Source organism: Protopterus annectens, chromosome 1.part1, assembly GCF_019279795.1.
Source record: "Protopterus annectens isolate FY-2018-M chromosome 1.part1, PAN1.0, whole genome shotgun sequence".
NCBI lineage: Eukaryota > Metazoa > Chordata > Ceratodontiformes > Protopteridae > Protopterus > Protopterus annectens.
The window spans coordinates 321,275,135-321,300,713 of NC_056726.1; the positions used below are offsets into that span (position 1 = coordinate 321,275,135).

The 25,579-nt window shown below is 40.5% G+C and overlaps 1 protein-coding gene across 2 annotated transcripts in view; it reads right to left on the reverse strand.

The window, feature by feature from the left end:
- Positions 1-25,579, reverse strand: part of WDR7 (WD repeat domain 7) — a 3,592,087-nt gene that overhangs the window by 2,866,829 nt on the left and 699,679 nt on the right. For both annotated transcript variants that reach the window (XM_044074906.1, XM_044074897.1), the window contains exons 12-13: positions 16,093-16,288; positions 68-282 (exon numbers count right to left, since the gene is read on the reverse strand). In XM_044074906.1, the coding sequence (XP_043930841.1) occupies positions 68-282; positions 16,093-16,288 (411 nt within the window). The remainder of the gene's footprint in view (positions 1-67; positions 283-16,092; positions 16,289-25,579) is intronic.

Genomic DNA, 25,579 nt, shown 5'->3' on the forward strand with positions numbered 1-25,579 from the left:
TACCTCTTTTATAATACACAGACTATACACACATTACAAATTTATTTTTATATATGAGGTAAAATACCTTATCAGAAGCCTCTGAAGCCAACAAATTAGTGGCAAGTGTCTGAAGTTTATGGTGAGCAATGTTTTTTAATGCTGCAAGACTGCGTCTTGTCATGGCCTGCTTTAAGTTTACAGCTGGGTGACTAAGGGAATCAACTGCAGCAGGAACTGCTTCATCACAAGCATTTAGGATCTCCACAGCTGTGATGCCCATTACACAGCGATCAAGTGCACCTGAAAAAAAAAGTGTTTTAATATAAAATAAAAAGTACATTTGTGCAAGACACTTTCCTTAACAATACATATTCAAGAATTGGCTGCTATAAAGTACAACTATATTATAAACTTAGCATAACTGTAGATGTTCAAGTAAATCACTGTTTTAGTACTAAGTCTGTTAAGGAACTCTCTTTTCCCATCACCTACAGAAAACTATCCTGCTACATTTTGGCCCTTTACTCCCAAACAAGACAAACTGAGGTAATACAAGAGGAAAAGGTCCAAATTCCATAAAAGTGACAACATGACTTTCACCCTAGATCTAGGACTTACGGACCCAGGACTCATTAGGGAGCCTGTGAGTATTTTAAGCACCTCCCCCTTCCCTTTAATTCCCCTCACAAATTCCAATTCAACCCAAATCTCTTCACTTTGCCCATCCAGAACCCAGAAGAAATGCTTTCACTGTTTTCAAACCATGGAATGACTAAATATTTGGGCTGCAATTATTGCACATTTGTCCTGGTGGGTGAAGTGTTTAAGGTTAATGATCTTACCATCTGGTTTAAGATTGGAAAAGAGGAAGCATAACTGGCAGCTCCTTCTGAATGCTGGTTTTCCTGGGATCAATGGCTCAGTGTCTATTTCTCCATTAATGAAGATAAAAGCAACACTAGATGATGTAATTTTAGTTTGTAATTTTATGGTAATTGTATATTTGTATAGTTTTAAAACATACAGATTACATTTATTTTAAGCATTTTTGGACTTTGCACTTTTGAATTTCGCTTCTGTCACTTTAAAGATTTTGGTGGAAAATCTTCATGCGATTTTGTCAGCATTTGTGCTCTGGTAATTTTTCTGATGACGTCTTATATTTTTTAAGACGAAAGCGCTTAAGTGAATAAAGTTTTCTGGTTTATTTTATTTATATTTTATTTATTGCTGTGTGTGTTTGCCTTCCCTTGACAGCAGTACTGTTCTTTTTTGTTGCAAGTCCAGCTGTCAGACTCTTTCTTATGTATTTCAAGCCAAACAGAGTAACATGATTACTGTTGATAAACTGCCATTATACAACGACCCCCCATTAATATTCCAAAACGTGCACGTTGATTGGTCAGCGTGCACATTGTAAATCAGAGTTATAGTAATGGAAAAAGGTCCGGTCGCCCGGACTTTTTCCATTAGTATAACTTTTTTTAAAGCAATAGAGAAAGCAAGATCGCCGTTGCTTTTTACATACTGTCTCGCTATGTTAAGCGAGTTTAACATAGCGAGACAGCTTTAAAAAAAGCTCTTACCTGTCAGGGGGGCAGCACTCTGTTGGGATAGATATTTGCCCTTTTGGTGGGGAGGGGGGGGGGAGAAGTTTGCACTGAACCTGTGAGCTAGGATGTTGGCAATGTCTGTGGGCTCGGTGTATTTTTTGTCATTTTGGACTAATTCTGAGCATATCTGGGAATTCCCACCCAGGTTCCTAACATAACTAAAGAAAGCCTTGTGATTATCCTTAGTGTCCTGTGCAATTTTTCTATCGAAGCTGGCCTTAGACGATTTTATGAGTGCCCGTAGTTTTTTGCTAATACTGATCAGAGATGCCTTCCCTTTTTGGGATTTTGCTCTATCATGTAGTAGCTTCCTCCTTCTATTGTATAGTTTGTTTATGGCTGGGGTCCACCAGACAGGACGTCTGCCTTTGGAGGATTGGGTCTTGGTTTTATTTGGGATTGCATGATCCATGCATTCCTGAAGGTGTTCATAGAATGTGTTTATAAAGGATTCTGCGGTCTGGGACGTATTTTCCACAGGCCCGGGGGCTTTGAAGAATTTTGAGGCGTGTGAAATTTGCTTTAGAGAAGTTTTTCACTGTGGTTTTCTGGGCAGAGGGTGGGGTCGGGATGTGAATATCCAGTGAAATTAGTTTATGGTCTGATCTTACCAGTGAGGGATACACTTCTGGTCTGGAGCATAGTGTCCCCATGTTGGTGATGATCAGGTCCAGTATGTTTTCCCCTCTTGTGGGAGTGGTAACAAGTTGTTCCAATAGCATTTGAGTTTATAAATTCTAGAAACCTTTGGGCTAGGGTGTTGGAGCTAGAGTAATGCTCCCAGTCTATGTTTGGGTAGTTGAAGTCGCCCAATATAATGGTGTTTGGAGAGACCTTCATATTTTCCAGTATTCTCAGGAAGGCCGAGTGGGGTTCCTGTGTTTGGGGGGTGGTCTGTAGCAGGCTATAAACTGGAAGGCAGTTTTACCCACAGTTAGTTGCACATGGATAGTCTCTGATGCTTCGTGCTGTGCCACCAACCTGGAGGTGTGGGTATCTTTGACAAATATTGATACTCCCCTCCTTTTGTGGTTTGGTCCAAGTTTTGGGGCCAAAAGCATGGTATGAGGTATAACCTGGTAGTGCTGGGGTGCTCTCGGAGCCTTGAACCAGGTTTCTGTTACTGCACAGATATCAATGTTCTCCATGCTAAGGAGAGTTTCGAGTGTGTGCATCTTGAGGTTTAGACTTCTGGCGTTGAGTAGCATTACTCTTAGTTTCTTATCCCTTGTGATACCTATGGAGGTGGGTTTGTCTTTTGAGCCTTGCCTAAAAAAGGCACTATGGGGGTAGCAAGAGCCTTTGCCAATATCCTAAGACCCTAGGGTGACAGGTGCAAGACGTCCCTAGCGAAGCATCGTGGCTTGTCGAGCATGTCATCCCAGGCTGACAGGCATTGGATCCCCTTTGAATGACATCAACACTTAAGCCAATTGTTGAAATTGATCATCTTGTCTTCATATTGTGGCATCATTCTTGGTGAGGGTAAGATGCTACTCAAGGTCAGGGTCATACCGGCCTGGGCTACATGCTCAGAGAGCTCCACTATGTCTCTTTTCATGTAGTCCAGGGAGGTACGTCTCAGGTCATTCACACCAGCATGGACAATGACTGAGTCATATTTGTACTTGACTTGGAGTGACCTGAGTGCTTGTGTTATGTGGCGGATCCTAGCGCCCGACAGGCAGCTCACCATGACCTTCTCCTTGTTCAGCCTGGTGAGCGGGACGTCAGTGTGCCTGACAATAGAGTCACCTATTACAAGTATATCAGGTGTGTTGTTTAGCCTTAAGGGCTGTGACTGTTCGGCACACTGGCTTTGTGAGCTATGTGTTGCACGTGTTTTGTTTTGGGGTAGCGGTTGCTTGGGTGTCTGCTTTGGAGGTCTCTGCTGCTTAGGCAGATTTTTAGTGACATAGTACACTATGTACAACTTCCTTATGGGACTGGAGGGAGGGTTGACTTACTATCAACTCTCCTCAGAGATCTACTGTTATGGTAAGACTCCTAAACAAATGTACCATCTTCTTTTGGGAGGTCTGTCATAATCAAAAATAAAGATTTTAATAGAATCCCAAGCAGTACTTTATCAGTTGTGGGATGTGAGCAGTTACAGGAGCCCCTGTAGTGCAACCATGCTAGATCCAATTCTAAACCTATACTCTGAATCCAACTTGTTGTTTTTATAAATAAGTTCACAGTTGTGCACAAGACTTCTTCCAAAATATGTTATGTAGATATGCATTTAAAGTAAGCAGGCAGTGTGGATGTTGCTGGCACTCAATGGAATGTACACTGGATATGCCTTGGAAAGGTTGGGCAGTTATTTATTAGGGTACTTTTATTTTTTTTCAAGTTGATATGAACAGACCTTTCTAGCAAGGGCAAGCTGTAATGAACTGACAGATGGCTAAAGCAGATTTCCCAATAACAGGCACTGGAACTTAGGTCAAGGGGGGGGGGAGCCCCCCACTTTCAACAGCTGCCCAGTATGCCTTGAAACTGCCGTCAGAGTAGCAATTACACAGAAACATTTGCACTGGCATTTCCAAAGTAACCACAAGCTACGGCATCCAGGAAAAGATATGAGTAATAAATCATCTTTTCCTGGCTATCCAAGCTCACGGTTACAATGGAAATGCCAATGTGAGTGTTTTTGATGCATTCTGATCAACTTCTTTTGTCAAGAATTTTGGAAACAGTCAAAAATAACAGGAGAACAAATGTATAAAACCAGGGAGAGTTTTAAACATTAGTTATCCATTTAAAATTTTAACAGAACAGGTTTGCATCAACATGCATCTTCTGAACAACAGAAGTATGAAATTTTAATGTCTGGCATTAGTGACTAACTGTAATCTTCTGCATACCGCTCAACTTTTGCAAAAGAATTTTGGACAAAGCCAAACATAATGGGAGGATAACTGGGCAAAAATAATGGACAGATTTTAAATATTGCGCTTCTAAACTTAGAAAGCTGCAAGAATAACAGGTTTTACATTAGGATGTATTTTCTGAAGGATATGAAGTCTCAGGCTTAACTGCCTCATTATTTATTGAGTATAATTCTCAATGGTTTGCCCAAAAACACAAATTTTGTGAAAAACAGACCAAACATATGAGGCAATAATATGGACATTCTATGAAATTCTGGAGAGTTGAGAGGTATGATCCGGAGAGATTTACTAAAAAATCGATCATTTTACAAGGAGACATGGCAAAAACATGAGCCAAAATCAAGGATGCTCTGCAAAATTCTGGACAGTTTATTTACTGATTGCTGTTTGTTTACCAAGTAAGTGGGCTGGTCTATAGAACCTTTTCAGCCACAACCTGGGATCAATGGCAGTAAAGACAACAACTTACACAAGTACAATAAGACATTATACTCATGTACATACTTCGCACAGCTGGGAGGCATGTTCTACAAGTAAAGTTTAATTACCATAAATTAGCACAGATCTGCCTGTTTACTGCCATTTCACCCACTGACTTTGGCTTTCCTGTCTAATATTCTGTTTTAGGTAGAATTTCACACAGAGGTACATTTCACTGGAGTTAGATTGACTTCCAATGTAGTAATCATTTTTGCTATATTTAATTATTCACCTATTCATTCTTTTACACCCACTTTATGCTAATTAGGATCATTATGGGGGTAGGCAGAGATGTCTTAACAAGCTATGGGAGTAAGCCATAGAAACAGCTTAGGTTAATAAATATTCCAAGGCCAATGAATCTTATAACCATTCACGCCTTGCCAGTACCCTCCCCTCATGCAGTATTTTCATTCTCCAAGAGGGCCATACCAGTAAAACACAGAGAAAAATTCTGGATACCCATCCAGTCACTAGTTTATGTCTAAAGTATGATAGTGAATTGCACTGCTAACATGTAGGGGAAATGTATTCCAAAGGTTTGGAGGTGCTGCCTTATAGGCATGCCTCTTCAGCCTGCAGAATTTATTTGTTGGTGTAGATTTATGCCTTGATTCTAGTATTGGTGGAGATACTGGACTTGTGGAGAAACAGGTGGTCCAGGGCAGCTAAGTCTCTAATGGTGCAGTAAGAAAGACAGGGGGCCCTCAAAAGACCGTGAATAAAGGGATAGAGCTTCTTTTGTAGCTTAGGGACTTTAGGCCTCTGATCTTTTTGGTTAAGAACCTTCTGGGTCTTGCTGATTGTTTCATATAATTAAATGAGATACACCCCAAAGGAGGCATTTTACTTAATCATTGTCCTGATCATTGCTGAATATATGGGTGTGATTACATCATTACAGCCATGATGATATTCCTCTGACAATTAGATGAGCTAAATAAAAGGATTTCATGACAACCATTGTCACATGATGCTCAAAGGAGAGGAAGCTATCAGCCCAAGTACCTAGGTCCCTGACAAAATTTTTATTTTGTAGTGGTGTGTTGGCTATATACTATGACTATGGGAGGGGTTGTCTACCAAAAGTTATACTATACTTTTTAGCATTTAGTTTGAGCTCATTTTAGTACACCAAGGGTTTACTAGGGAGGGTTCACGCAGAAAAGTTTGGGTGTCACACTATGACTTAACAATTACCTCCAGTTTGCAGTCACCTGCAAACTTTGTTAGCTCGAGGTCTTGTCTCTCCATTTGGAGATCAGAAAAGTCAGACTCTGAACTTTGGTGAAATGAAGTGTTTAAGAAAGGACTCCATTGAATCCCCATTGCCACTGTCCCTCACTGCATACCCCCAGCGTACCTCCTACTTTCCCTCCATTCTGGCCTTGCAACACCATTCAGAATACTTTTTTCATGTTTTCTCATCTCCAGATTTTTCCTGCATTGTTTCAATATATCCTAAATGGGCAAGATTACAATATAATAAATGGGGAAGAACTAATAAAATTAAGCCAAAGGTCTCAGTTCCCTCCAACAGAAGTCACTGGGTTCTAGATGCTCATAGGTGCATTTTACAGCTTTTTTCAAACCTTTTGAGCCAAAGATGGCCTGAACAAAAATTGTGGCTAAAGAATGAAATTCATTCTTACTCTTTACTCTCTTCCTGCATCCTTTCATCACTCTGTAAATGGACAAGACTATAGTGTAATAAATGTGGAGGAAGTAATAAACTTAATCTGATAGTCTGGAATCTACTTAGGCCTTAGAAGATACGTGGTTCTAGATGCCTGATATTTTAGAGCTTTTTCTCCAGCCTTTTGTTACAATTATGGCCCTGTCAAAAAACCACGATTAACTAAAACAACGTTCAGTCTTATTTTTTCTTTCAAGGAGCACTAAGTTGTACCAAAGGCTTAATGATCAGTGTTGACACAAAAAAGTAATTCCCAACAAGATGAGAAGATAAATGCTTTCAAAGATACATAGGTTCATAGGTACGTACTAGGCTATTAGCCCTAGGGTCTATATAAGCCTAGCCAAAAGGTACCCTGGCTTTTGCCACCCAAGAAAATTATTTTCCTGTGCTCCTGTCAAGCAGAGTCACAGAAGTGATCTCCGGGGTGAATTTCCTATCTCCCATCCAATCATCAAAATTTTTCTTGAAGAGTGCTAATGAGGAGCTTTGTTTGATATAGATAGGTAGTTTGTTCCAGAGTATGTGAAGTCTCTCAGATAGGAATCTATCCCTCCAGCATGTTATGTTTATTGTGGTGACAAGGTTTAGGTCCCTAGAGAGTGTAGCTTGGAGGGATTGGGATTTCTTTACGTGGAGCATGTCCAACAGCTCTGGGTCTGACATAGCTTTGTATGTTAGGCAGAGATCACCTCTGAGTAGGCGATATGTGACAGAGTAAAGCTGGGGTTTTTTGAGACGGTCTGCATAGGGCATCTGTTTGAGTCCAGTAATCCTTTTTGTGAGGTATTTCTGTGGCCTTTCCAGTTGTTGTAGATGTGTTGTGAGGTACATACCAAAAGGGGCATTGTACTCTATAATGGGTCTAATGAGTGATGAGTAGAGGGGAACAATGACCTATTTTTTCCTGGATGAAAAACCTTTTGTGATGAGGTGTGCCACGTAGAAGGATTTCCTGACTACTGTGGTGATGTGATTATCAAAGGGGAGACTACTGTCCAACTGTGTCCCAAGGTCTCTTATCAAACTTTCAGTGTTAAGTAGATTACCGCCTATGTGGTAGTTCATGGGTACAGAGTTTTTACCAAAAGGGATGACAATGTACTTTTTGGCATTGAGCTTGAGGCCATGGCTTTGACACCAGGCATCTGTCTCGGTGAGGCCCTTTTGTAGGATGTCCACATCGTTAGGAGATTTGATTATGGCTCCTAATTTGCAGTCATCTAAGAACTTTGTTAGCCAAAGACCTTCTGTGTTAGCCTGTACTTCACAGAAGTAGATACCAAACATGAGAGGACCTAGGACTGAACCCTGTGGCACTCCACTTGTCACTGGTCTGAAGTTGGATTTAGAGTCTGCTACTTTCACAGTGTGGGTTCGGTCAGTGAGCCAGTTGGCAACCCATCTTGCGACATAGGGATTTATACCTAGTTTAGTGAGTTTGTCTATAATTCCAGAGTGGGGGTGGTGTCAAAAGCCTTGGCGAGATCTAGATAGGCTATGTGTACCACCTTACCCTCATCTACAGCTTTGGTGACCGCTTCAAAGAAGTCTATCAGGTTTAGGAGACATGATCTGCCTTTTACAAACCCGAACTGAGTAGGGTCCAGAGTTTGAAGATTACCAATGTAATTGTTTATAAGTTCCATGATGATACGCTCCATAGCCTTGCAGATCAGGCTCGTCAGGCTAATGGGGCAGAAGTTCCCGGGGTCTATGGTGGCTCCCCCTTTATGGAGTGGGATAACTGTTGCTGTGCACCATTCAGTGGACACAAAGCCTGAGGTGAGGCTATGATTGAACATGATACTTAGGTAGGGTGCCAGTTCGTTCTGTAGTTCATGTAGAACGCAGCCTGGGATGTTGTCAGGTCCCATGGATGCTGTGTTCTTGGCTTTGGAGAGTGTTTTTTTTACCTGTGCAGCCGTGATTACAGGTACTTTGCATTCTTCCGGTATAGAGATGGGCCCTTTGGGGGATGAGAGAGGGGTAAAGTTAGCACTGAACCTACCTGCCAGGATGTTGGCAATATCAGTTGGTTCTGTATATTTAGTGCCATTGTGCTGTAACTAAGAGCAGATCTGAGTGTTACCATTGAGATTCTTGACATAGCTATAGAATGCTTTGTGGTTGTCTTTAGAATCAGTGGCGGTTTTGTTTTCGTAACTAGCTTTGGAGGATTTTATGAGGGATTCTCAGCTTTTTACTGAGGCTGACCACAGAGTTCCTCCAATCATGGGATTTTACTCTTTTTTGCAAGTTTCTTTCTTCTGTTGTAGAGTTTGTTTATAGCAGGGGACCACCAGATTGGCTTCCTTTTTTTGGATGATAGCATCTTGGTTCTGTTAGGGATTGCAAGATCCATGCACTCGTGTAAGTGCTTATAAAGTGCAAATGTATAGGATTCAGCAGTCGTATCTCTACTGTCCATCAGGATGGGTGTCGTGAAGTTTGCCACTTCTGTCTTAAGAAGCATAAAGTTGGCTTTGGAGACATTTTTTACGGTGGTTTCCCTAATGGGGGTGGGGGGTGGGGCTGGGATGTGGATGTCTAGGATTTGCTTGTGGTCGGATCTGACCAAAGAGGAATTGGCCTCTGGTGTGGAATACCAGTTGCCCATGTTGGGAATGACCAGGTCTAGGATATTGCTGCCCCTGGTGGGGGTGTGGATAAGTTTATCCAGGGCATTAGAATTTATGAATTCCAGAAAACGTTGAGCACAAGAGTTGGTACATGAGTAATTTTCCCAGTTAATGGTGGGGTAGTTGAAATCGCCCATTATTAGGGTGTTAGGTTGTAACCTAATATTTTCCAGTGTATCAAGAAATGAGGAGTGGGAATCCTGGGGCATGGTGGGGGATCTGTAGCAAGCTACAATTTGCATTGCAGTCTTCCCCAGAGTTAGTTGCACTTGGATAATCCTCAGATGCATTATGCTGAGCAACTAGCCTGGAGGTGTGGATATCCTTAATGAATATGGACATGCCTCCGCCTTTAGTGCTTCGGTCCAAGTTAGGTGGCCAAACGGTGTGGTATGAATTATAGCCTGGTACTGCAGGGCTGCTCTCTGGAGCCTTGAACCAGGTCTCTGTCACTGCACAGATGTCGATGTTCTCCATTTTAAGGAGTGCCTCGAGTGAGTGCATTTTGAGGTTTAGACTTCTAGCATTGAGTAGCATTATCCTCAGATTTTGCTTGCTTGTACCTGTTACGGTGGTGAATGAATCTTACTTTAAAATAGCTTCTGTCTCCCTGTCAAAAAAGACAGTCACCTTCTATGTGTCCCTCTGATATTAGACTGTGATGAAAATTTCAGGTTGCTACTGTCACATATTATAAAGCATGTCTCTAGACCCCACCCCTAAAAGACAGCTATCAGATGTGCATTTGTCTGATAACCAGAATATAACAACATAGTTTAACTTGTTGATCATAAATGTATATTCACAGCTATGCCTTTGTACCCCCATCTCCCAAAGTTAGCCACGATTACACTTCTGATCTGTGATTGTAAGAAAAGGAAAAAATATCACAGTTATGTATTTCACCCTGTTGATCCTAGACAGTGCACTGCCCTTACACAAGCTATAGTGATGTTTTGTGCATACCTGTGAGATTTGATTGTGTAAAAGTTAAAGAAATAATTACCACACTATCACAACCCCACAAAAATTCAATACACCAGAGGCCAGCATGGACAGTACCTAAAGCACTTGTAGACAAAAAAAAAAAAAATCAACCCCACAAAAGCCACAGTGACTTTCTGTGCATACCTCTGAGGTTTAACTGTGTGGACAATTAGAGAAACAATGACCACACTTTTCCCAGTCCCAAACAAGTTATAGTGACCTTCTGTACACACCTCTGAGATTTGACTTCCAGGAGAGTTTAAGAAATAACAATATCACTGTTCCTAGCCCATCACTCACACATACAATCTATAGCAACCTTCTGAGCAGGGTCAGTTGTAGAACAGGTGGGTCCTGGGCAGAAGCCTTCAATAAGCCTCTGTTTGGCTCCACTTCTAAAACCTGAGTAGTGGACACTGCCAAAATCTAGATGTTAGGTGATGCATTTTATGTCTTATTTTGAAAGATAATAAGGTGTTGTGTATGGTTCACTATGATTATGCTCTACATTTGGGGAAAAGGCATGTTAGACAACATTCTGACATCAGAAAAATAATTAACAAGCTTTTATTAAGTACTTGTTACAACAGTTAAGTTCCAGTCACACACTACAGCATTAACAGCAATCAGCACTCACCACAAAAGAGAAATGGGAAGTTGTTAAACACTTCATATGGACTTTTTTCTAAAGTTTGATGAAAGTGTTTAAGCATTAACAGAACCTGCCAGAGGGACAGATTTTTCTCCCAGAGGTTACCACTCCTTTGGAACAGACTCACACTTCAGGTCAAAGAGCTCACCTCATTGGCCCTCTTCAAATACAATCTAGATGACTGGACAGGTAACCGTAAATTTATCCTGGGGGTTCCACCTGTGTCCCTCTTGGACACGGGTAATAGGTGCTGATCATGAAAATAAGGCTAGCACTTGGCTAGGCTTGTAAGGGCCCTAGGGCCATTAGCCTCGTGACTTCCTATTATCTTATTCGTAAAAAAAATGCTTCATAGGATCATAAGTCTCTCTTTCTTTTCCTGTACTGAATATGCAGCAATGGCAGACCTGACCACAAACTTCAGCACCACAATTTTATTGACTGAATAAAAATAAAATAAACACTTAACTGGCTCACCGCGTTTTTTGTCTCAGAAAACTGAGACTTCACCAGCGCTAACAACCATAACAACCTCCAAAGTCCTTAAATACACTTTTGTCAATTGATTAATTAGATAAAACAAATAATTAAAACCAATTAGGGCAAACCATTACATCCAAAACCATTCCATATTCATACTTAAAACTCAACACAAACAAAACTTAATATATTAAAACAATCATAATACAAACAGCAAATATACCTTGCTTTAACTGAATTTATTACTTCAAAATCCTTTTAAAGAAATAAATAAATAAATAATGATGAACAGCACCGAGTTAACTATTTTCAATGATCAAGCGTGGGTAAGTCTACCAGGCTCTACCTCCCTCTAGTGACCTTATACAAAAATACAACCGTGAATGGAAATAACAATCATGGTAAAAAATACTGCATCTTATTTTCTAGACACTCTGTATCTGTTATTGATTCATAAAAACAAATACTATGATATATTCTAAAATATTAAATATAATAAATAAGTATAATATATATAAAAAAAATGTAAAAAATAATTCCTATAACCTAATATGTTAATTATGTATCTAAAACACCAACTAGATAAAAAAATCCAAAACACTTGTAAATGTTTACAATATAAAACAATGTAAGTAACACCTTGTCAAAATTACCTACTAAAACCTACACGTGTATAATAAAAAAGGCTTTCTATAACCTAGCGGTTATTAGTTTTAATAAGGAAGCTACTAAAATATTATCATTTAGGCCAGGGTATTCATTAGCTTGTAAAAATAACTGCCAATAGGTCTCTCTATACTCAATCTTCTACTGCCATAAACCCCCCGAATACCAAAGGGCACTGTTTTCTAAAACCAAAAATTTAAATTTAAAACTGGGATAAGCAAGTATGTGTTTAAAAAGGTTGTTACTAGAATTAAAAACTGAGATGCTATAACAATGTTCATATAGGTTCATAGGTAGGTGCTAGGCTATCAGCCCAAGAGCCTACGTAAGCCTAGCCAACAAGGTTCCCTGGCTTACGCCACCCAAGAAAGTTATTTTCCTGTGCCACTGTCGAGCAGAGACACAGAAGTGATCCCCGGGGTGTATTTCCTATTTCCCATCCCATTATTAGGGTGTTTGGCTGAACCCTAATATTTTCCAGTACATCAAAAAAAGAGGAGTGGGAATCCTGGGGCATGGTGGGGGATCTGTAGCAAGCTACAATTTGGATTGCAGTTTTGCCCAGAGTTAGTTGCACTTGGATAACCTCGGATGCATTATGCTGAGCAAGTAGCCTGGAGGTGTGGATATCCTTAATGAATATGGACACCCCTCCACCTTTGGTGTTTCGGTCCAGGTTACATGGCCGAAAAGTGTGGTATGAGTTATAGCCTGGTAGTGCAGGGGTGCTTTCTGGAGCCTTGAACCAGGTCTCAGTCACTACACAGATATTGATGTTCTCCATTTTAAGGAGTGCCTCGAGTGAGTGCATTTTGAGATTTAGACTTCTAGCATTGAGTAGCATTACCCTCAGTTTTTGCTTGCCTGTTCTTGTTACGGTGGTGAATTTGTTATTTGAACCTTGCCTTAAAAAGGTACTATAGGGGCAGCAAGAGCCTTAGACAGTATCCAGAATCCCATGGGCGACAGGTGCAGGTCATCTGTGGCAAAGCATCATGGTCTGTCGACCATGTCATCCCAAGCAGACAGATACTGGATCCCCTTAGAATGACACCAGAAGCTTAGCCAACTGTTGAAGTCAATCATTTTGTCCTTGTACTGCGGTATCATTCTGGGCAATGGCAGAATGCTAATCACGGCTAGGGTCATACCTGCCTGGGCTACAAGATCAGAGAGCTCTTCCATGTCTCTTTTCATGTAGTCCAGGGAGGTAAGTCTCAGGTCATTCACACCAACATGGACAATGACAGAGTCATATTTGTACTTGTTGTGGAGTGACCTGAGTGCATGAGTTATGTGGCGGATCCTGGCACCCGACCAGCAGCTGACAGCAACCTTCTCTTTGTTTAGCCTGGTGAGTGGGACATCAGTGTGCCTGACTATAGAGTCACCTATGACTAGTGTGTTGGGTACGTTGTTTTGCCTTATTGGCTGTGGTTGAGTGGCACACTGAGTCTGTGGGCTATGTGTCATTTGGGTTGTGTTGGGGGATGGAGGTTGCTTGCGTTTCTGCTTTGGAGCATCCTTCCTTCCTAATAACGGAACGTACTTAGTACCCTTATCCTTTTTTACTTCCTTAATGACCTCCTCAATGAGATTCAATGGGTATTTTCTTTCCAAAAACATTTTTTTAACCTTACTGCATTCAATCAAAAAAAATATATATATATATATACACATCATAGTATTTGTTTTTATGAATATATATATATATATATATATATATATATATATATATATATATATATATATACACACACATCATGGTATTTGTTTTTATGAATTAATAACAAATGCAGAGTGTGTGTAGAAAACAAGATGTACTTTTTATCATGATTGTATTTCCATTCACTGTTGTATTATTCTATAAGGCCAATAAAAGGGAGTTAGAGCCTGGTAGATTTACCCACACGTGATCTTTGAAAATAGTTAACTCAGTACTGTTCATCATTATTCACTTATTTCTTTAAAAGGATTTTGAAGTGATAATTTAGAGTAAAGTAAGGTTTATTCGCTATTTGCATTATGATTGTTTTAATATATGTAGTTTTGTTTGTGTTGAGTTTTAAGTATGAATAAGGAATGCTTTTGGATGTACTGGTTTGCCTTAATTGATTTTAAATGTTTTATCTAATTAATCAATTAACAAAAGTGTATTTAAGGACTTTGGAGGTTTTGTTAGTGCTGATGAAGTCTCAGTTTTCTGAGACAAAAAATGCGATGAGCCAGTTAAGCGTTTATTTTATTTATATTCAATCAATAAAATCATGGTGCTGAAGTTTATGGTTGGTTCTGCCTCCGTGTGCTAACTTTGAGATTGTTTTGGTTGGCATTTGTGTGCTCCTGGTGGCACTTATATTCTCATTTTGGTTCGGTCAGTTTCTATTTCATTAACTTCTCCATTGCTCATCCTCTTTTCTACTTTTCCTCTCTGTTTTCTCATTTGTTATACTGAAAAATTTTCCATATCCGGATGCCTTTGCCTATATTTCTTTTCAAATATCTTTGGTGCTGCTTCTTTTGTACTGATTAGTTTTGCTTTCTCCTTTGCATAAACACTGCACCGTATTAAATCTCTCTTTCTTTCCCATGTTCACATTTCTTCTTCTGATGCCTCGTGGTCCTCCTGTTTCTCCTTACTTGGGGGACTCATTGTTCCATCATGGTGTGATATAACCTGTGTTAGATTTTCTACACTAAATCCTTCACTTTGCAGGTATTCCATAACTTTAGCTTCTATTTTTTTAAGTTGTACTTTACTAATCATCTGTTCTGTTAATGTACGTGGAGTGATAATCACTGAGTGTGTCTGGGAGGGTGCTGGCTAGTTTAATTTTTTACATGTTTTTGCATCCTGGTGTCGGGGCCACTCATATGGCTAGTCACAGACTAGTCCCCAAGAGAGTATGTCAAATTCAAAATGGTACTAGATTTATAGTAAGAAGTTTTTGTAAGTCCTTTAGAACCTGGACTATCCTACTAAACCTATATCCGTGCCTTAAATGCCTAGCTGTATTTTCTTGGCTATTTAGTGGAGGGCTGGGGTCTGCATACAGACAGGAATACACGGTTTACAGGAAATCATAAATAAATCCTTCACAGTGACATATTTAACAAATCTTAAATCAATGTGCCTTTAAAGGGTCCTTCAAGATAGTGCTAGCGACCTCTTTGGCTAAGGATGTTCAAAAGATTAACTGGTTTCCTTCCTTAACAATGTTGACCTAAAGCAGCCAATATCATTAGCAATGAAATGTTTGGGTAAAGGTTGCTACACTATAAATGAAACTATGTTCTTTGACCATTACAATGAATATGCACAGACTTCTTTGCAGCTCCAGTGGCATACAGTGATATAGCCCTGACAATGACCCAGGCGACCCAGGTTTGATTAGCGGCTCGGGTGACTGACGCAACGTCAGGAATGGATGGCTGTTACCATCCTGGAGTGGATGGGTGGACCTGTGGATATCCACTGTGTCTACCATTGGTGGAGACTGGGAAAGAAACAGTGGTGTTCATAAAGAGGGTATAGGGTGGAGATTTGGCTGAGCTGCTGCAGAGGCAGGGGCTAAAGATGAGTGCTGGGTCTTGTGTTTTGGAGAGAGAATTCCAAGATTTAAAATCATTCTCTTCCAACTAAAAACACAGAAGAGGAACTTTCAGGTACCACAAACTTTCAAACAATAACAGCAAATGAACAGCCAGATACAACAGATGGTATGCTAACATCATTCTTTGCAACTGCAGAAACAAAACTGAAGAAATAAGGTGACTAGTCGTTTTATAACTGCATGGATGGAGTCACTGCAGCAGAACGACTGCTGAAAACTTCCATTTAAAATATTAAAACTATATGACGGTCATTTATGAGTAAATTACTAAACGGAACACTCCAAATAAGATAGATACCATACTTAACATTATATGCACAAAAAGTTACATTCTAGAAAGTCTTACCACAACTCAACTCTACACAAAATTAAAAAGGACTCACCAGTATCCATCTGCCAAACATACACTGAGCCATCTGTACATCCCACTACTAGATAGTCATCTGAAGGTCTCCACTTTATGACTTGTATGGGGAAGAGATGACGTGAAGCTAACATGATACATTTTCTCTCACGTAGACTAAGAAGTCCCACAGAATGGTCACTAGCCACGGAGCAAATGCAATGCTGGATTCTAGCCTGAAAAAAAAAAGATCACCATATTCAGCTAAAATCACCATATTTAGCTTAAGAGCAAGTCAGTTTTGCATGACCACAAATAACTGCATAATACAAAAAGCTTAATATTGTGAAGTATAACTGGCAAAGACTGCCGACGACAACTGCTTTTAAGAGAAGCAGAAATTTTTTGTGTCTTTCGGCTTTTCCCGGTTAGGGGTCGACACAGCGGAACTCGGGTCCGCTAATGATTGGCAGTTGATTTTTACGTACCGGCTTGCCAGGCCTGACACACAACCTTCAACGAAGGTATGCCCATTCACGCATGTCTCCACGCAGAAGACGCTCTAGCTGAGAATCGAACCGGACAGCGTCTTACTGTGAGGCGACAACGCTACTGCAGCACCAAAAAGAAAAAAAAAAGAACTGTTTTGTCTCACAGTTCAAGCATCTGTACTTTATGCCAACTCCTATGTACTTCTTCAAATGTATTCAGTATCCATTTCCTCCACATTTAAGTATCAATAACACATTTGCTAGAACGTGTAACAATTTCAGCACCACATAATTTTCTAAACAATTTTATGTTCAGCTCACTTAAACACCTAAATCAACCAGTGTTAAGGGGCAATTGTGTCAGGCATCCTATTTATAAAAATGAAAGCAACTAGGGAGCTGATTGCAATTACTTTACAGAGCATGTTGCTGCAGTAAATAAGCACAACATATGAAATGTGTGCTATTATCTGAAGAGTTCCTGCATAACCACCATTAATGCAAAGTAAACACAGGAAATGAATCTCACTGATAAAGCAAGTAGCAAGGCAGGTAGGGTTCTGGATCTGGACTCTGATGTAGATGTAGGTGACTGCTGTAGGGTTGAATCTAGCTTCCTCTTTTTAGGATTCCTGTGTGGTGCACTGAGATAATTATTCTGTCAGTAGACCTATGTTTTGGCATAGTGTCAAGAGTTCAATTTCAGCTGTATGACAAATTATTTCCTGTCATTTTAGGATTGGGACTGGTATAATGGTTAGGGTGTTAACCTCACAGATATAAGATATAAGCTTTGATTCTCACTTTTGGAAGGGAAATTGGCTAAGCATAAAAATGCCCACAAGGGCAGCTAGCCTAGTACTTGCCTATGAACCTATGAACTTTCAAAAGTTTTGTTGCAGACATGTAGCACACATCTGCTACTTTGCCAAACATGTCACACCACTACATGGAATAACCAAAGTAGTGTAATTGTGTAACCATTTGACCAACTACAACAAAACTATTACCAGTGTAAAAAGTAAAGCAGGGAGTAACTCCTGTTTGATATTTCCAGAAGTGTTGCAAATAACTTGTGGTTGATTTGCTTAGTGCAGCACATTGCTGTAGTGATTAATGACAGCAATAAATGTGAATTATTTGGTGAGTTATAACATTATATAAGAAACACGTTATGATTAACACTAGCAAAAAAACTGTAAAACACAGGTCATTCTTTAATAACTATCAGAACTCTGTGTCACCAGCATTAAGAGCATTCAGCTCACAAACCTTTCTTGAGCTGCTTGGATTATACACCAGTCTCATCATGCATCTCTTTAAAAAGACCAAGACCACCTATAATACACAATTAGAAAAGAAAGGAAAGAGAAGTGGAAAAAAGAAGCCTTTACATCTCAGTCCAGGGGATATAAGTGTCACCAAAGATGGACTGACTGCTTACAGATCTATTATTATAAATAAGTAAATTTACTAACTGTTAAGAAGTGGTCCATCTCTGATAATCAGAATAAAGTCTCAATCAAAATCTTCTTGGAGGTAATGGTGATAAAAACATTACTTTGGCCGTTTACCGAGAGGCTAAATTTTGCACTGCAAGTGGAGTCCTGTTTAAAATGCAAGGCAAAGGTGTTTACTGCAACTAACAAGCCCTGGTAGAAATGTAATTTACTGATGTTGTTGAAATGGCCAAAGCCCTAGCCAAGTAGCACTTAGGTGTAGCCAGCAATGGATTGCCCCAACTTCCAGCCATCTGGAGTATGATTTTGGACATCACTGTCTTCCATCTTTGCAAGACATATGAAAGAAGCAGCTGGGTATGTTTACATATAAGTTTTGTTGTGCTGAGGTAAAATCTAAGTTGTCCATAAGCATTCTTGCAGTGGTATGTGTTTACCTTCTGCATGATTCTATTCATCAGTGGTAAGTGAGGAAAGGCACACAGGAGACCTTGTGGCCACTGCACCATCTGGGCATCTCTCACTTGGGAATGAGGACAGGGCATTAGGTTTTAAGTATTGGTGAAATTTCAGGTTTGATGGAAATGCAAAAAGGTTAATGACTTGCATCTCCCACATGCATTACAGTATTTGGTTTAAAGGCCACTCATGAGGGAAAAGGCACCGTTTGATTCTATCCACCACAGAATCTTGCCCCAGTGATATAAGCTGCCTCTAAGAAGTGGTTGTTTATCACAGCACACTTCCAGAGAATCATAGCTAATGCCCCTTGCATGTTGGCATGCAACCCTAAACCCTACTGCCATACTGTCCCCATGGATGATAATGGACCAGAGATGCAGATGTCTCAAAATGCCTCTACTGTGAGCAATAGTGTTCTAATTTCCAGCACAATAATAATGGACATGCAATTCTGCAGGGAACCAAGTTCTCTAGATGATCTGTTCTTAGCAATCCCTCACACTTACCTTAGGGCAGATGCTGCTCTTGACTATGTATGTAGGTGCAGGAACTTTAAAGGGGTTCCCGAATATAAGGTTACTAGAGTGGAGCAACCACCTAAGCTGGCCCATGCACATTCAGGTAATGTTAACTTAAAGTGGGTGGACCTATGGATGTCCACACTGTCTATCCTTGCCAGAGACTGGAGAAGACATCTCCATTACCTGGATCACTTCATCAAACAAACCCCTTAGGAAATACACCATGTCCATAAGTGGTTTAGCACCCACGGAAACACAGTAGTAGATGTGAACACATGTTGACCAAATTATGTCCACTGTCTGAGATTACCTAGCTGAAAGATGGACAGCTGGGTAGGAGTCTTTCTTAAGGCTGTAGAGAGACAAATGGATAAGGTTTGGAACTCTGTGTTGAGACTGGGCAGCCTCTTGGTGGATGAAATATTCAGTGTGCATAAAGAAGGACTTGGGCTACAATTTTCAGATTGTTTTGGGTCACCTCGGCGGCACCCCGCAATGCAGTTAACAGGAGTGTAACCATCCAGGAAAATTGCAGGGTGAAACACCATGCCTGTTGTAGCATCCTACGGATGGAAGGCATAAAGTCTATATGTCACCCCTATATTTTTTCTGCATTGCATGCAAATATTCCCCACATTTTAACTTATTGGGGGGGTTAACCCAGGGAGCTTCCACCTTCCTGCTCATTCAGATCACTGATATGAAAGTTTTAAATGCACTACATGTGCTTTTGTTTGTCCGATGTTTTGCATCACGATTTGGAAGAAGGCTTTTGAGAATCAGAGGAAGAAGAGATTTTCTGGGGTGGTGTCCTCAAAGAAGCAACAGCAGGGGGTGAGGTACACTTGAGTGGGGGGGGGGCACAGCAACTATCTGCTCTCTTGGGGAAGACAACCCAAATAAGGAACCAAGACTGATTATCCCTATAATGCTCTTCCTATGGACGAATTTTGGTTTTAGCTTGCTCCATCTTGCCCTAAGAGAATGAAAGAGGCATCAGTACCAAGACAAAAGTACAAGGAGGTTGGATGTACTACAGCTTTGAGCCTCCTGAATAGTTTGTTTCTATGGGCTCACTAAACAGAAACAGGGGTTCTGGTATCAGAGTTGAAAAATGAACCTGGCCTAGTTATCGTCCCCTTCCCCAAAAAAGGAGCATCTTCATAAGATACTGGAGTTTTTGCACCTCTGTTTACAGGATGTTTGCAGAAATTATTCCAAACAGTGAAACAGTTGTTGATATAACCTCCTCCTAGGTAATATAAAGAAAATGAATGTCCACCTGTAGACAAAATGACAGTATCAAAGGCATACAGTGAAAACACATTCTTATTTATCTGCCATGAACGCCTGAAGTCCAATATATTTAGAATGAAGTGAAAAATGGACAAAAAACAGTGTAAAGTTGATAAAATGCGAAAAGAGACAAAAATAAAACTATAAGAAACACTTTCAAAATATTCCAATAAAGCCAATAAAAAACTTTTTAAGGAAAAAAAAAATCTGTGTACATTCTGATCATGGCAAGGGGTTCATACAACAACAAAAAATTGTAGGCAGGGTAAAGAGCTGCATAATCCTACATTGTTTTTTTCATTGCACTGTATTATGAAACATTTGTTCCATGTTTTTGTAATTGCAACATTTTTTCACTCATGTTTTGTAGTGTACCGTAATACTTTGTGATTTAAAATAGCTGTACTTTTTTTGAAATATTGTGATTGTGGAGCTTTTCTCTCTGAGCCTTTGCTGAAAATGGGCATTTTTCTGGCCCAGTCGGAGTTTCCCTGTAAACAAATGTCAAGTAAATAAATACGAACATTTACAATGAGACACCAAGTAAATAGCTAATCAGAATGTTTGTGCAATTGCTTATATCTTTAAATGTGCTGTATTTGTCATTCGATGTAAATTGTGGAATCAAAATATGGAAAACAGAACCACTGTATAAATATGTTTTGGTGTTAAGTTTGGTATGTGTTTTCAACATATAACACAATGTGGGGGCTATTCTACTTTAATACTGACGGTCTGCAGATCTACATAGTAGAAGTTATTCATATGTTACATATTTAGACAAAGTGTAGTTGTACGTTGTATAATTGCAGTGTATCTGTGGGTGCTTTGTCTTACTATACTGCCTTTGTGAAGTAAACTGCTGCAGAAACGGTCATGTGTCATGTCAGTTGAAGTACTTGGAGGTGGGTTAATTTCTGTTCCATAACCCTTTGGCTTGTATTTTTGTTCACTACTAACTGAGATTATGTCTTGGTGTTCTGTGTTGTAGCTGGTGCTAATATACTTAAAGTTTGGTTTATTTGGCTTAAATTTGTGCCATATATTAACGGATATATAGTTTGTTGGTGCACAGTCTTTTGGGTTTTGCATTGTTGTATGTTTAAGGGCTCCATTGTCTCCTTTATTGAAGTAAAATGATCATTGCAATGCCAACCCATTCATTATAAATATTTGATAAAATAGTGGACTCTCTCAAACAAAAACTTTGAAATCATCATGTATTTATTGTTTTGTCCACCACACCCATAGCCTGTTTTCCCATACATAAGACAAAATAGTCTTGCATATGTTAAGGAGGACACATGTTGTCTTATAAACCTTATTAATCTGCCCTAATTGTTAATTTTTCCCTGTTAAAGTAGTAATATGTACTCTGCAAAAAGAAACACTGAAGTGGATGGTATGGCAAAGTTGAAGACCACCCTGTTGCTTATGTCCTTTTGGTTTGTCACAAGAACAGCTGATGGTACTACCAGTTTCTGCTTTTAGATCCATTTACATTGTAAAAAAAAATGAGTGTGGGTGCAGTTCTTTGTACTCCCCGGTAGCATCCTTAGAGCAATTACAGGTTTAATTATATACTAGCCATCAAGGAGTCTTATCAACAGCAGAGGCTCGTAAAGTATATCTGTATAAGCTCAGCAGATCCTGCCCAGGTGTCCTGCGGAGACCTACAATGCCAGGGAGACTTTGGAGTGTTTAAGTACCATTTGTTTGTTTTTTCTTGTTGCTTATTGCTATTTCCACCTAAACGCTCGTTTTCCGGTGTTTATTGCTTCTCAGAACGCTCATTTTACTCTGAAATTGCATTTATTTGTGCCTGCACTTTAAAATTCATTTTTTGTTGTAAACTGTATTTTTAACTGTTACTGGCTTCCCACTCAAGTGTGACAGCCATTACTGCACTATAAAAGTGTTTTTGCATTTGTTTCTACTGTTTTCTTGAAAAGAAAACAAAAACACAAAAACATCTTGCTATTTTCCTGCCTTACTAAGCTAGAAAAGTCCAGTTTCAGATACCTGCTGATACCTGGACTGTGTTTAAGCTTCTGTGTTTGGCCATACCTTACTTGGACAAAAAGAAAGTTTTTTTGTTCACCAGTGAGAGTGGGGAGCACTGAACTGCCTACCTGCCCTTGGAGGAGTGGTTTCTTCCCAGAAACTGTAGTTTTATTGGCCATTTTGGGCTAATTTCTATCTCTTTAATCTTTCTGATATAAAAACTGCATTTGCACGGTTTTGCGCGCTAGGCATTACCGGTTGGCTAGGGATAAACTATTCCCGACTCCACGAAGTCTGCTCTTCAGTTTTTCCCTTGGAACTAGACAAACCTTCAACTTTAACACTCAAATCATTCATTTTACAGGCCAGCACTTGCTTAAAACTCACAGCAAGCACTAAATACCCCTAGCACTAGCCCCCCCTTATACTGTCTAGAAGGACAAGGCTCTCTATTTGTCCACACCAGTCAATCAGAAAAACAGCTCACTCTACCTATTCAGGCATGTCCAAAGGGCAGTTTCCAGTGTACTCTCCAGTCCAACTGGTGAATTTGGGCATTTTGAGGCAATGTTACAACTGCCTCATGTACACAGACAACCCTCTCCTCCTACCACCAAACACTAATATATGCATATATGCAAGAGATGCAATTATACAGCCAGACTGGAGGCAAACCTCTCTCAACCCCAGACTGTAAATGACTGTCAAGAGGAGAAGGGTAATACTTGCAACACACCACCAGTCTCACATAGACCTAACAAACCAGCACAAGCAAATAACATACAAATACACGAAAACATACTCGGTGGCTCTAAATAAAAATCTGCAAAAGCAACAGAGACCTCCAAAGCAGACATCCAAGCAACCTCCACAACCCATCACCAACCATGAAACACATACTTCACATAATCAGCGTGCCACACAATCACAGCCCTTAAGGCAAAATAACATACCCAACACACTAGTGATAGGTGACTCTATAGTCAGGCACACTGATGTCCCACTAACTAGGCTGGACAAGGAGAAGGTTACAATTAGCTGCCTGTTGGGCGCCAGGATCTGCCACATAACACAAGCACTCAAGTCACTCCAGAACAAGTACAAATATGACTCTGTCATTGTACATGGTGTGAATGACCTGAGACATACCTCCCTGGACTACATGAAAAGAGACATGGAAGAGCTCCCTGATCATGTAGCTCAGGCAGGTATGACCCTGACCCTGAGTAGCATCCTACCCTCACCAAGAATGATGCCACAGTATAAAGAAAAAACGATCAACTGCAACAATTGGCTAAGTTTCTGGTGTCATTCAAAGGGGATCCAGTATATGTCTGCCTGGGATGACATGCTCGACAAGCCACGTTGCTTCGCAAGAGACGGCTTGCACCTGTCACCCTTAGGATTTCAAATACTGGCAAAGGCTCTTGCTGCCCCCATAGTGCCTTTTTTAGGCAAGGCTCAAAAGACAAACCCACCACCGTAAATAGCACAAGTAACCAAAAACTGAGGGTAATGCTACTCAATGCCAGAAGCCTAAACCTCAAAAAGCATGCACTCGAGACACTCCTCAGTATGGAGAACATCAATATCTGTGCAGTAACAGAAACCTGGTTTAAGGCGCCAGAGAGCACCCCAGCACTACCAGGCTATAACTCATACCATACCATTCGGCCACAGAACCCAGACCGAAACACAAAAGGTGGGGGTCTATCCATATTCATCAAAGATACTCACACCTCCAGGTTAGTGGTGCAGCACGATGCATCAGAGATCATCCAAGTGCAACCAACAACAGGCAAAACTGCAATCCAAATTGTAGCTTGCTACAGATCACCCACCATGACCCAGGACCCCTATTCTGCATTTCTGGAGACACTGGGAAATATGAAAGTCCTACCATACACCCTAATACTGGGTGATTTCAACTACCCAAACATTAACTGGGAGAACTACTCAAGTACTAACTCCCTTGCCCAACGCTTCATAGAATTTATAAACTCGAACGCCCTGGATCAACTGGTCTGCACCCCCACCAGGGGGAACAACATATTGGACCTGGTCATCACCAACATGTGCGACTGGTGTTCCACACCTGACATCAACCCCTCGCTGGTTAGATCAGACCATAGACTAATCACTCTGGATATTCACATTCCGCCCCCAACCCCAATCAAGGAAACCACTGTGAAAAACTTTTCAAAAGCAAACTTCACGTTGCTTAAGACCGAGGTGGAAAGGTTCACAGCCCCCATGCCAATGGACAATGCTGTCCAAGCTGCTGAAACCTATACAAAGGCACTCTATGATCATCTGCAGGAATGCATGGATCATGCTATTCCAAGTAAAACCAAGACTCACTCCTCCAAGAAAAGAAAACCAGTCTGGTAGACCACTGCCATAAACAGGCTCTACAACAGAAGGAGGAAACTAGTACAGATAAGAGCAAAATCCCTAGAAGGAAAGACATCCCTGATCAGTATTAGCAAGAAACTATGATCCCTCATTAAATCATCCAAGGCTAGCTTCGTAAGAAAAATTGCCAAGGACTCCAAAGATATCCACAAAGCGTTCTTCAGCTATGTCAAGAACCTAAGTGGAAACTCTCAGATCTGCTCTGAGTTGGTGGAGAATGGCACAAAATACACTGAACTGAATGATATTGCCAACATTTTGGCAGACAGGTTCAGTGCAAACTTCAGGTTAAAACAGGCCTATCCAAAGCCAAAAACACAACCTCAATGGGACCGGACACTGTCCCAGGCTGTGTCTTACAAGAGCTCCAAAATGAACTAACCTCTCACCTAAACACACTGTTTAAACTCAGCCTTTCTACAGGCTACGTACCCACAGAGTGGCACACAGCAACAGTTATCCCACTCCACAAAGGTGGCGCCACAACGGACTCTGGGAACTATCGCCCTATAAGCCTGACTGGCCTGGTCTGCAAGGCTATGGAGCGATTCATCATGGAACTCATTAGCAGAGACAATGGGAACCTCCAAACTTTGGACCCCACCCAGTTTGCTTTGTTAAGATCAGATCATGCCTCCTAAACCTGGTGGACTTCTTCGAGACAGTTTCCAAGGCATTAGATGAGGGTAAGGAGGTCCACACAACCTACCTAGACCTCACAAAGGCTTTCGACATCATATTCCCCATTCTGGTATTATAGACAAACTCACCAACCTGAACATTAACCCCTACGCCACGAGATGGGTTGCAAATTGGCTCAAGGACAGAACCCACACGGTGAGAGTTGCATACTCTAGGTCTGACTCTAAACCGGTTAC